Here is a 14,033-nt window from a genome sequence, read left to right on the forward strand (position 1 = left end):
CAGTGAAATAAGTGAGACATAGGAAGATAAATACAATATGATCCCACTTCTGTGTGGAATCTTAAAAACAAGAACAAAATCAAACCAAAAATGTAGATATCCAGAACATATTGGTAGTAGCTTGAGCTAGGGGGTGTGGAGTGGGTGAAATGGGCAAAAGTATCCAAAGGTACAAATTTCCAGTTATAAAATGAGTAAGTCATGGAGCTGTGATGTGTAGCATGATGACTCTAGCTAACAAAACTGTAGTGTAGATTTGAAAGGAGCTAGGAGAGGGGATCTTGACAACTGTCATCATGAAAGAAAGTTTGTAACTGTGTATTGTGACATGTTAACTGGACTTGTTTTGATCACTTTGCAATACATACAAATATTGAATCATTCCATTATACACTGGAAATTAATACAACGTGACATCAATTATATGTTAACAGCATCAACAAAAACAAATTAATGACAAGGGACAGTTCATCCATAATATTGGCTCAGGGCTGAGTCCCAACTATTGTGGGCCCAGGTGAGTGTTGCAGGCATTCTTAGCCTATAGCATGGCTATCCATTGGCTGAGGCTTAAAGGCGACGATGATAAAGTCTACATCATCCAGAAGAGCAATTAAGGAGTAAAAAAGAATGTCAACAGACCCAAGTGAAAACTGTGGTTTTGTATTTTCCTGTATGATGAAATTATATAAATGTCCTTAGACGCCAAGTACAGTTTTATTAATCTGACTAATACAACTACGGTTATTCCTTCAGGAAGTCTAGGGAAATTTTACGTGGCATGATATATGTCTTTTGAAAATAAATCATATTTGAGAAATCAAGGTGGTCCCGTAAATGATAGGAAGATTTTCAAATATTTCTGTTCCAAGGTTGGGAAGACCTGTGGAAATGTATGAAAATGGATAAACGGAAAAACTGTATGTATATCAGACAGAGAAGAAAACTTAGAAAACAGAGTTTTCTGAAACTGTAAATAGAAGTTGAATTCTAAGAAATGGAAATTTTTGGAAATTCATAGGAGAAAATTCTATTTCACAATGATCAAAATTCGTGACTTTGAGCCCTGCAGTCAAGGGCACTTCTTCACCACCAGGACACTTGTCATTTTTATAGATGCCATCCTGAAGAATCTCATTAGAGCCTCCTTTATGTCTCTGTTCCTCAGGCTGTAGATGAAGGGGTTCAGCATGGGTGAGACCACCGTGTACATCACCGAGGCCACTGCACCTGCGTGGGAGCTCTGGGTAGCAGCAGAGCTAAGGTACACTCCCAGGACTGTGCAATAAAACAAGGAGACAACTGAGAGGTGAGATGCACAGGTGGAAAATGCTTTATACTTGCCCTGAGCTGATGAGATTCTATGTATGGAGGAAATAATCTTAGAGTAAGAGTAAAGGATCCCAGCAAGAGGACCACCAGCCAGCAGCACAGCTGAAATGTACATCACTGTGTCATTAAGAAAGGTGTCAGAACAGGCAAGTTGGATCATCTGATGCAGTTCACAGAAAAAGTGGGGGATTTCCACCTCTGTACAGAAGGAAAGCTGCAACACCATTAAGCTTTGTAACAAGGAATTCAGGACACTCATGATCCAGGACACCAGAACCAGCAGTCCACAGAGGAGGGGGTTCATGATGACCTCATAGTGCAGGGGGTGACAGATGGCCACAAAGCGGTCATAGGCCATCACAGCCAGAAGAAAGTTGTCCCAGCCTGCAAAGAGTGTGGAAAAACAGATTTGGCTGATGCATCCTGTATAGGTTATAACTTTGCTCTGTGTCTGTACATTCACCAGCATCTTTGGGATGATTGCAGAGGTGAAACAAATGTCTACAAAGGACAGGTTTCTGAGGAAGAAGTACATGGGGGTGTGGAGGTGGGAGTCAGAGCTGATGGCCAGGATGATGAGCAGGTTTCCAAACACAGTGATCACATACATGGAGAGGAAAAGCCCAAATATGAGGGGCTGCAGTTCTGAATCATTTGATAATCCCAGAAGAAGAAATTCTGAAATGCGGGTGTCATTGACTGGTCCCATGTGGTTGTTATGATGACTAGAAATTGGGAAAATGATTATTTTTAACACAATTAGGCATTAGTATCATGGCAGAAATGCTATAGTTACAACTTGGGGGGGGGGCAAGGAACGAGTTGGCCTCCCCACTGCAGCTGAGACGTCAATACACAAGGAATCCTTCATTCCATCATGTTCCTTGCACATCAATAAAAATGGATCCCTTCCTTATTTCCAAGTGTTAGTTTACATCCTGGAATCTATTTTAATGGTCCCATATTGGCACACTGCAGACTTCTGGGACCATTGCCTACCAATAACTTCTCACCCCCAGCTATAATATTTAGGAAAGAAAGACAATTATCATATGGTTTCATTCATTTATGGAACATAAGAAATAGCAGGGAGATCAGTAGGAGAAGGAAGGGAAGAATGAAGGCAGGTAAACAGAAGGGGGAATGAACCACGAGAGACTATGGACTCTGGGAAACAAACTGAGGGCTTCAAAGGGGGGGGTGGGGGATTGGGTTAGGCTGGTGATGGGTATTAAGGGGGGCACATATTGCATGGTGCACTGGGTGTTATAGGCAAGTAATGAATCACGGAACCCTACATCAAAAACTAAGGATGTACTGTATGGTGACTAATATAACAAAATAAAAAATATTATAAAATAATAATAATAATAATTAGGAAAGAAGTGATACTAGTTAAGCTCTCAACATCAAATTATCATTACCCTCATGATATAGAAAAGTACCCAAATTCCAGGTGGTAAGAATCCCATGAACACATAATTTGGTGCTCAATTTTAATGTGACCATTTTGTCTTGTATTTAGAGAAGTAAAACAAAAAACAAAACAAAACAAAAAAACCCTAAAAGGAGACAGAGAAAAGGAAGAGGGGGAAGAAAGGACAAATAAGCCCAGGTGGGCCCCAAGATATCGTGATGATGAGAAAGCTTCCCTGCTTCTGGCTGCATTTCAACCCTAGGTATATGCCCTTGATGCCGAGAATAACTAATAAAACAGTAAAAAGCAATTTCTCCAAAAGAGAAAGGAGTGCTATGTTTATAAGACACCTTAATGTATGAACATCCACTAGAAATATGAGCAAAAGGAACAAATCCACAGTTGACCCCAGAAAATATACAACACACAAATATAGGGGGGATTTATCAAGATGAAATTGTAAAAGACTTTTCTAAATGATATTAAATGCAAAATTTTTGAATCAGTGAATGAGTTTTGAACCTTAGATCTACCACACCTTAGCTGTTTGAATTTGGGGAGACAACCAATTCATTTTAAAATGTTATTCTCGCTGGAATAGTGGAGGTAGTGGTACCATCCTCCTCAGGTGGTCGACAGATTACGTCCATATGTGTAAAAAGTTGAGCATAGTTCCTTCCTGTTAGTATATGAATGGTTGTTCTCTTTGTTCAGTCATCTTTGTATGTGTGTGTGTACGTACATGCGGATTTGTGTGTTTGCATGTGCACACATGCTTGATCATAATATAAACACATGCTTACTATGGACAATAAAAAAATTGGAATCTACTGCAGTAAAGGGGAAAAAAGTGGTTTTAACAGAAGCCAGTGCCTGTTCATGTGGAAAAACAGTATGAATGAAGAGTCCATCAGAAGACCAAGTTGCAGAGGGAAAAGGCAGTGAGTGGGTGCTGATGTTACATCAGAATCCAAGGAGCCTGTACTGACTGCTCCACTGGCCTCCTCATGGGGTCCACCTCAGGCCCCTGATCTAAGTGTCATTCCTGTCCCTATGCCCTGTTTATTTGACCACACCTGTTTTTATGTGGCCAGAGAGTGGATGAGGCTGGCTCTCCTCTGACTTTCCTTGGTGGCATTCATTCCTTTGTTGCCTTGGGCTTTGGGGTTTGCTCTTTGTTTGACACAAAATCCAGGGATATACACCAGTCCTGCTTCTCTGTTCCTTGTCTGACATGCAGAAACCTTCCCAAATCATACTCTGTAAAATCTTACATGTTGCATGATGGTCTATCCTCTTTCTTTCTTTCTTTTTTAATAATATTTTTTATTATGTTATGTTAGTCACCGTACAGTACATCCCTAGTTTTTTATGTAAAGTTCGATGATTCATTATTTGCATATAACACCCAGCGCTCCATGTAATACGTGCCCTCCTTAATACCCATCACCAGCCTATCCCATTCCCCCACCCGCTCCCCTCTGAAGCCCTCGGTTTGTTTCCCAGAGTCCATCGTCTCTCATGGTTCATTACCCCTTCTGTTTACCACCCTTCATTCTTCCCTTTCTTCTCCTACCGATCTTCCTACTTCTTATGTTCCATAAATGAGTGAAACCATATGATAATTATCTTTCTCTGCTTGACTTATTTCACTTAGCATTATCTCCTCCTGTATATGATTTATCCTTGAAGACCTGGTGTCATATGAGCAGTTATTTACCTTATCTGCTTTGTTCACATCTTTATGTTCACAAAGGTGTGCATTTTTATGGAAACAAGTTTTAAGGAAAAGAAAATCCATTACATAGAAAGAATGGTGGGGAAAATAAACTCATGTTAAATGTGGTGGATTCAAATAACTGTCGTCAACAAAACTGAACCATAATCTAATACTAACACTTTATAGAAAAGATATACAATAGCAACAATCACATCAACATGGGTCTCTAATTCAGGAAGAAATGGCTAAAAGCTTGGGAATAAAAGAACAGGAAAATATACTTTTTAATACAGAGTGCAGGAAGCAGTAGCTCATTATAATTTGATCATATGTGACCACAAATGGACTCAATCATGTTTATGAAAAGATGCAGGAGATCTTTAGTTGAATAGGAAAGAACATGTTTCACATAACAACAGGAGGTGATTGCTATTTAAAGAAATCTCAGGAGATGTACTGTATGGTGAATAACATAATATAATAAAAATATTATTATGAATAAAAAAAAGAGTCATACTTTGCAATAGGTGAGTCCCAGAGGAGGAAAAACTCACATGCCCAAAAATGTTACCTGGGTTGTTCATAGTATCAAAAGATTGTAACAACTTAAATGTCCTACAAAGAGGCAATATTGAAGTAAACTATGATATCATTGAGCCACTTAATGGAGCATTACACAGCCATTGAAATGGAAGTAAACACAGAATGCAAATTGTTTCTGTGCTATCGTGACAATTAACTATTTTACAAAAATACTAGTTATGTAAAAACTTGAAGGAAAAATGGACTTTCTAACGAATAACGAGTAGTATGATTGGTGGGTTTTGTTTCTCTTCATTCCCATGGAGTTCAAGTAATGCTATAGTAATAATACAATATAAAGATAATAAAATTATTAAAAAAAAGAAATCTCATTTCAGAATACAAAATGGTAGAAATAAGGACAATTAGATGTGCAATAAGATGACAATATGTGTAAAAAGCAATTCTTACTACTAAGGATGCAGAAGAATTCCAGTGTTTCAAAGTAATGAGGGGGACATGATGTCATCAACTGATCATTTCAACCACTCAAACCACGTAGGCTTTTGCTCGATCCTACACATACATCTATACACAATACATGGAAAAAGTGGCCAACAGCAAACCTGGTGAAAAAATCGCCATTCTTTGCTTATGAGAATACAATCAAAACACACACAAAAACACACAGATCCCAGTGCATGAAAGCAAGGCACTTGCAAAAACAATTTGCATATCTGAAGTAAAAGGCTAAGAAAGTCAAAAATATATTCAGCCCCCTTAGTATTAAAATAGTTGCAAAGTAATGCTCCTTGGCGTATCCCTTCATTCATCTTAAGTACAGTTTCCCCCCGGTGGATACCAATGGGAGAGACGACTGTGATATATACGTCTCAAAAACTGCTGTCACAAGGTACTATTTACCTCCACGGACCTGGATCCTTCTAATAAATACAGAGTAAGCTAAGTGCACCCCACCTGAAAATTTTTTAAATACCCTCGCTCCAGTGCTCACGTTTCCAAGCCTAATGCTCTCTTTTCCTACTCCTCTTACCTGCAAAACTCTTTGAATATGTTCTAATTTTTCTGGAACCACTTTATGTCCCCCAGTCCTTCCTCTGTCCCATCCAATGGGACTTCCATTCCCACCACGTACTGTGATCCCTGTATTGCTGAGTCCAATGAACACTTCTTTTTAAAATATATTAAATGAATTATTTTTTATGGATTATGTAAGTTTATTTACTTACCAGTGTCACAGCATGTCTTTGTAAAGCTGCCAACATCAGCCACCACCTTTTTTTCTAAATCCTTTGAGATTTTATTGAACTGCTACAGTACATCCTTAGTTTTTGTAGTGTTCCATGATTCATTGTTTGCGTATAACACCCAGTGCTCCATGCAATATGTGCCCTCCTTACTACCCTTCACTGGGCTAGCCCATCCCCCACCCCCCTCTAAAACCCTCAGTTTGATTCCCAGAGTCTGTAGTCTCTCATGTTTCCTTTCTTAAATGAATTATTTTTAACCTTTGTAATCAACCCAGCAAACAAACATACAATCTCTTGGCTCTGGGACAGGCTGGTTAGGCTCTCAGGGAACTTCAGGGGAATGTTCTCAGGTTCCATTCTCTCTGATCCATTTCTGAAACACCTGTTGAACTCTCAGACTCACCTAGGTGAGGTCTGTAAGATGAATGTCACCAAGTGGAGTTCTGAATTCCTCTGTAGGTGGTTGATGATGGAGACCCAAGCTCTGTTCCCAGACAGGACAGCAGGAAACAGTGAAGCATGAGTCCCCCAGCCAGACTTAGGAACCCAAAAGCAGCAACCATGTCCTGTTCTGCACAAGGATGCACCATGGAAAGGGACTACAGTGGGGGAGATATTTACAGCTCCCTGTGTCTGGTCATTAGGCACTGTTTCTTTTGTCACTCCCACCTCTGAGCATATTATTTCCCCATGGACCACTGGTCTGCAAATTTCCAGAAAGGAAATTTTTTTTTTTCCAGCCAATTCTCTATTCCCAGGAGACCGGGTGAGAAGTCAGGTGAATCCAGTTTTTCTTCTCCATGATCTTGCCTGGCTTCCAGAGTTTTGTCCAAATCTAAGACTGAGGGACCTACTTAATCAGGTTCCATCGACCTCCAAAGGTTTGTCTTATGGCACAGAAGATCTCCTGATATCTCTAGAAAAATACTACTCCCCTCTTCAACAAGAGAGGGGTATGTTAATTTGCTCTAAACATATGGATACTGTGCCGTTGTCTTCATGATGCTTTTGACTAACCATCCAGGTGATTCATGCCAGTAATACCAATGAAGAGCTGCCACTTAGTGCTATATTTTAAAAAGTGTGTTATTATGAGGTATTTACATCATTTTATGCCCCATATACTGAGCTGAGAATCCTATGTGGATTGTTTCATTTCATTTTTACAAAAATCCACTCTGTAAGATCTGGACAATAATGAACCTTACTCCAAACGTGCAAAAGTGGGGCTCAGATGTGAAATGAGCTGTCCCAAGTTATGAGCTGAGGGAGTAGGAGTTTTGACTGGAAATCCACCAAGATATTTCCAGTTCTCGTCCTTTAAATTATTAATTCTCAACCAGGGGCGATTTTGCCTCCAGTAGACACTTGACAGTTATGGAGAAATCTCTGGTTGTCATAACTAGGGAGGTGCTACTGGCACCTAGTGGCTTGAGGCCAGGGATGCTCTCCCTCTCCTACAATGCACAGGATGGTCCCACCACAAAGACTTATCTAGCACAAATGTCAGCAGTGGAGAGGTTGAGAAACACTATTCTAGACCAGAACTTCTCCAACATTAACATGCATTTGAATCACTTAGGGATCCTGTTCATATTCAGATTCTGATTTGGCAGGATGTGGGTGAAGCTGAGGGATCATATAATGGTTACTGTTTCCAGTTGATACTGATGCCACCAATTCAGGTCTGTGGACCAGTCTTTGAGTACTAAGGCTATGGTTCAGTGTTTGAGTCAGGGATAGTTGTTTCTAGACCTTCTTTACCAAGAATCCTCATGCTCATCTCAGGTCTGATCTTAGGTGGTCACATGATGGACTCAGTAGGTGAGCTTGCACATGTTCAAGTTTATGGCTGCCTCTTGAGGATTTCCCTCTTGAGCTGTGCTGCCTCAGGGGAGGGATGATGCCAGATGGAAGAGATGCATAGGGCAAGGTATGGGGAAAGGGCGTGGATCTTCCATACCTTCTCCAGGTGTGCCACTCTACCATCTCCATGTGTTCACCAACCTGGAAGCTCTCTGAACCATCTTTTGGGTTTTATGGAAGCTTCATTATATGGACACAATTGATTAAATCATTGTCCATTGGTGATTAGACTCCATCTCCAGCCCCTCTCCTGTCCCAGAAGTCAGGAGGTGGGACCCAAAGTTCCAGTCCTCTAACCACATGTTTGGTCCTAGCAAGCAGCCCCTCTCCATAGGTACTTTCCCAAAGTCACCTCATTAACCTACAAAAAGACATCTTTATTGCTCTTATCACTTAGAAAATTTGAAGTTTTAGAAGCTCTGTGCCACAAATGGGGATGAAGACCAAATGTATATATATGTATTTTTTTAAGTGATGGGAAATTGTATCGGTATGCTATAAAAAGTGATAAAGAGGGGCGCCTGGGTGGCTCAGTTGTTAAGTGTCTGCCTTTGGCTCAGGGCGTGATCCCAGAGTCCTGGGATCAAGCCCCACATCGGGCTCATCCACTGGGAGCCTGCTTCTTCCTCTCCTGCTCCACCTGCCTGTGTTCCCTCTCTCACTAGCTGTCTCTCTCTCTGTCAAATAAATAAATAAAATCTTTAAAAAAAAGAAAGTGATAAAGACCCTTTAATAATAAAATACAATAATTTGTGTAAGTTCTCAATATTAGTAAAATAATCAGCTTTTGTGTGTTTTCTCATAGTTAGTTTGCATATGCTTAATTATTTTACTTTCAAATTATTAGCATACATTTTGAAGTGGATAAGACTCAGGATTTGATATCTTGTGGACTCAATTATTTTTAAGTACAAATCACAATACCACAGTTTTAAGTGTAGTACTGGAAGAAGACTTGATTGGTATTCTGTCACCATGATTCCAGTTCTCAAACTCTGGCACAGTGGTTCTCAACCAGACATGATTTTGCCCCTGGGGATATTTAGACCATGTCTGAAGGGATCTTGCTGAACATTTATAATCCCCAAAACAAATCTTTATCCAGCCCCAAGTGTCAACAGTGAGAAGGTGAAAATATGATTCTAGACTAGCACTTCTCTATCTTCATTGTGCATACAAATCACCAAAGTTTGTAGTTAAAATGCAAATTCTGAATCATTAGGTGTCCAGTGGGCCCAGGGACTCAGAATTTCTTTCTCTTTCTTTCTTTCTTTCTTTCTTTCTTTCTTTCTTTCTTTCTTTCTTTCTTATTACGTTCAGGTAGCCACTGTATAGCATACATCATTAGTTTTTTTTTTTTAAGATTTTATTTATTTATTCGACAGAGATAGAGACAGCCAGCGAGAGAGGGAACACAAGCAGGGGGAGCGGGAGAGAAAGAAGCAGGCTCATAGCAGAAGAGCCTGATGTGGGGCTCGATCCCGTAACGCCAGGATCACGCCCTGAGCCGAAGGCAGACGCTTTAACCGCTGTGCCACCCAGGCGCCCCACATCATTAGTTTTTGACGTAGTTTTCGATGATTCATTAGTTGTGTATGGCTCAGCATTTCTAACCGGCTCCCAGGTGGTGGTGATGCTGCAGGTCCTGTTCCATGGGGCACAGTTTGAGAGCAAGGCTCCCTTCCTGTGTTAGAATCATGTGTAGGTAACTTTTGGTCTTCTCCACCAGGAATCTTCAGTGTTTGTAATTTTGAAAGAAAAGATTTTCACATAACTCTATCGGTGTTGATAAATTCTCTGATCAAGTCTCCCATATAAGGGCTATTGGGTGACATCAAATAGAGAGTACTGCTAGTAGATGGAATAAGCTCGCTAATCAGTGATCTCAATATACAAAGATTATGCAGATGGGACTAGTGTAATCACAATGGTCCTCTAAAAGTAGAAGAGGGAGGACAAAGAATTGGAATCTGAGAGATATTTTCAGACTCTAGACTGCAGGCTTTGAAGATGGAAAAGGGCCAGGAGACAAGAAAGGCAGGAGCCGAGGTGCCCTTCAACAGATGACTGGATTAAGAAGATGTGGTCCATATATACAATGGAATATTACTCAGCCATCAAAAAGAACGATTCCTCCACGTTTGCTGCAACATGGACAGGACTGGAGGAGATAATGCTAAGCAAAATAAGTCAAGCAGAGGAAGACAATTATCATATGGTTTCACTCATTTATGGAACATAAGAAGTAGGAAGATCGGTAGGAAAAGAAAGGGGGGTTACAGAAGGGGAAATGCACCATGAGAGACTATGGACTCTGGGAAACTAACTGAGGGCTTCAGAGGGGAGGGGGATGGGGGAATGGGATAGGCTGGTGATGGGTAGTAAGGAGGGCACATATTGCATGGTGCACTGGGTGTTATACGCAAGTAATAAATCATGGAACTTTATATCAAAAACCAGGGATGTACTGTATAGTGACTAACAAAATATAATAAAAATTATTATTAAAAAAAAGAAATAAGTCAAGCAGAGAAAAACAATTATCATATAGTTTCACTCATACGTGGAACATAAGGAATAGTGCAGAAGACCATAAGGGAAAGGAGGGAAAACTGAATGGGAAGAAATCAGAGAGGCAGACAAACCATGAGAGACTCTGGACTCTGGGAAACAAACTGAGGGCTTCAGAGGGGAGGGGGGTGGGGAGATGGGTTAGCCCAGTGATGGGTATTAGAGGGCACATGTTGTGATGAACACTGGGTGTTATATGCAACTAATGAATCCTTGAACACTACATCAAAAACTAATGATGTACTATATGTTGGCTAACTGAACATAATAATATAATAAATAAATAAATAAATAAATAAATAATAAACAAAATACAAAACTGAGAATTAAAGAGAAAAATTAAGTAAAACCAAAAAACTAATGATGTGCTATATGTTGGCTTACTGAACATAATAATAAAATAAAAATAAATTCAAAATGAAAAAAAAAAGGCAGGTAGCCACTGAAAAGTGAAATAAGAAAGGGAGTGAATTCCCCTCTGGAGTGTCCAGAAGGATCACAGCCCTGTAGCCCTCTTTTTTTGTTTTCTTTTTTTTTTTTAATTCACTTAGCCACCATATGGTACATCATTATATTTGATGTAGTGTTCAATGATTCATTAGTAGCATATAACACCCAGTGCTCATGAGACCTCTTAGTTGTAGCCCAGTGAGACCTATTTCAGGCTTCTGACTTTCTAGAAATACAAGATAAATCTTTGTTTTCAGCCACTCATGTGGTCATTTGTAACAGCAGGAATCAAATACATACTTTTTTCACAAAATATTGTTTGTAGGAATGGAGTTTGAGCCTTTCAACTCATTCAGTCAACTTCCCTTGGGTAAAGGCATTTAGTATTGAAATCCCTCCTTAACTGGAAGGAGAAAATCCGTTTTAGTTTGGAGATATTCTGCCTCATTAGCTGGACAGTGATTTCCCGCTGCATAAATGTAAATGTGGTTTTGACGCTGATGCCTTTAAAGTTTTAAGATAAATAACAATTCATTATTAAAACTAAGGAATGCTTTGTGTCAAAATTCTACATTCTTTTTTTAATGTTCATTCAAGTGTTTATTCATTTGTATCGGCTCCAACTTCAGGTTTCCTTTCATTTTTTAAAATTTTTATTAATTTTTTTAATTTTTTTCATAATAGTATTTTTATTATATTATGTTATTCACCATACAGTACATCTCTGGTTTCCGATGTAAAGTTCAATGATTCATTAGTTGCGTATAACACCCAGTGCACCATGCAATACGTGCCCTCCTTACTACCCATCACCAGCCTATCCCATTCCCCCATCCCCCTCCCTCTGAAGCCCTCAGTTTGTGTTTCAGGTTTCCTTTCAATATAATAGATGGGATGTAACGAAGTCTCTGTGTCTCTACATAAATGTGTGTGAATGTGTTTATTGAGAGAAAGGTGTATACAGATGTACACACATATACATACTCACATTCCTAGCCTTGAATGTTCTCTTTGGACTCAACAAAGTGCTTGTACACTTTTCATGTATTCCTCACACCATCTCTCTGAAGTTAGGGCTCCTTCCCCAACATTAGGTTTAGAAATAAGGAAATCGAGGCTCACGTTCATCACATTTTATCAATAACATAACGAAGGAGTTAAAACTCACTGCATACCTTTTTTGAATTCTACATAAATGGATTCATGTAGAATCTTTTTTTTAAAGATTTCTCCTTTTAAAGCAAGTTGGTGAAAATGGTTTAATACAACCAGATTTCTTCATGAACTTTCAGCCTAAAACATTTTTACATAAGAAACATACAAAAAAATTATGTTTTCTAAAAAGCCACCTCAATCCCAAAAAAGAGTAATGAAGGATTTTGAACCCAGTTTACTGTTTAAAGGATGCCCTTCCCTTGTGTCCAGTCCCAAGCACAATTCATCACCTTTAGAGCCAGTTTTGCTTAAATGCTTCACCACATCAACCCAGTTCCATCCTTGGGGAAGTTCTCCTTTGTGATCTGTTTTCTCTGCCGGCTTACATTTCTGGGTTTTTGAAACTTGTTTTGTTTCTTGTTTTTTGTTTTGCTTTGTTTTGTCTTTTTTTCCTTACTCGATGGGGCTATATTAGGAGTTTCAATGGAGATGATACTGCTTATGGTTGTAGTAGCATTCAAGGGATGGTGATTCTCCATGAACAGCTCTTTACTCTCCTTGGCATATTCAAATGACATGTAGGTCCTTGGGTCACGAGATGAGATTACCTCCCACTGCTTCCCGTAACTTGGCTAATACACTCTGCTTTACAGCTGATGATACCAGGGTCATAAAAAAAAAAAAAAAAAAAAAAGCTTTCACAGATATGATTGGAAGTTTTTGGGGATATGCTTCTGTCCAAAAAATCTCTATTAAGAAGGCTCTAGGATCACCACTTTCACCTTCGGTGTATTGAAAGGAAATTGGACTTACTTCCCAGAGTCTTTCTTCTCCTGCATAAACAGAAGGTCATGTTTCCAGTTCCATTTCCTGGTCCTCTTTGGCACTTGCCAAGTGGGTCATGGGACCCCTCCCAGGAGGGCATCTGCAGTAAGGACAAAGGGAGAGCAGTGGCCTGGAGGCCCGGGTGGCCCCCTTCTGCATCGTCTGCTGTAGGAGGTGAGTCCCTCATACTGGAGACGAGAGTCCCATGCATCCCCCTATAGTCTTAATTTTTGTCTGCCTCCCATAATTCAGCAAATTGTATACTTTATTTATTTTTTAAGATTTATTTATTTATTTGAGAGAGAGAGAGTGTGAGCAGGGGGAGGAACAGAGGGAGAGGGAGAGAAATCTCCAAGCTGAGTCCCACCCAGCTCAGCACAAGCCTGACAAGGAGCTCTGTCCCAGGACCCTGAGATCATGACTCAAGCCAAAACCAAGAGTCAAATGCTCAACCCACTGAGCGATGTGCCCCATCAAACTGTACACTTTAAATGTGTGCATCTTGTTGTATGCAATTACACTTCAATGAATCATATTTGTAGGGAGACATGGAAGTTTCCAGGCAGTAGCAGGAATACAAAACAGAAAACATAATTATGCAAGCTCTTCTTCATCCCAATGATAGACCCCCTTACACATGGATGCCAGCCTCACATCATCAATAAGCAGATGGGCAGCATGAAAATATTATTTGCACATTAATAAATGTCTGACTAAAATTTTGCTTCATCTCTGACTCTACAGCCATATTATGTTAACTATTTATTGAAATTTGTGTTTCTATGTGGACTACAGCTGGAGATGTGTGCTTGATTATTGGTTTTGCCAGTGACTAGGCAATGTGGACACTGAGATGAATAAGAGAACAGGATCCTAAGGAGAAAAATAAAACCCAATGACTTGT

At 39.7% G+C, this 14,033-nt stretch overlaps 1 protein-coding gene and 1 pseudogene across 1 annotated transcript; both read right to left on the reverse strand.

The window, feature by feature from the left end:
• Positions 1 to 1,072: 1,072 nt before the first annotated feature.
• On the reverse strand, positions 1,073 to 2,041 carry LOC113249984 (olfactory receptor 7A10-like). Its single transcript, XM_026491411.2, has one exon. The coding sequence runs from the start codon at positions 2,039 to 2,041 to the stop codon at positions 1,073 to 1,075; it is 969 nt and encodes a 322-aa protein (XP_026347196.2).
• Positions 2,042 to 12,499: 10,458 nt separating this feature from the next.
• On the reverse strand, positions 12,500 to 13,207 carry LOC125283815 (RWD domain-containing protein 4-like; annotated as a pseudogene).
• Between the last annotated feature and the right edge of the window lie 826 nt (positions 13,208 to 14,033).

The sequence above is a fragment of the Ursus arctos genome, unplaced genomic scaffold (genome assembly GCF_023065955.2).
Source record: "Ursus arctos isolate Adak ecotype North America unplaced genomic scaffold, UrsArc2.0 scaffold_14, whole genome shotgun sequence".
Taxonomy (NCBI): Eukaryota; Metazoa; Chordata; class Mammalia; order Carnivora; family Ursidae; genus Ursus; species Ursus arctos.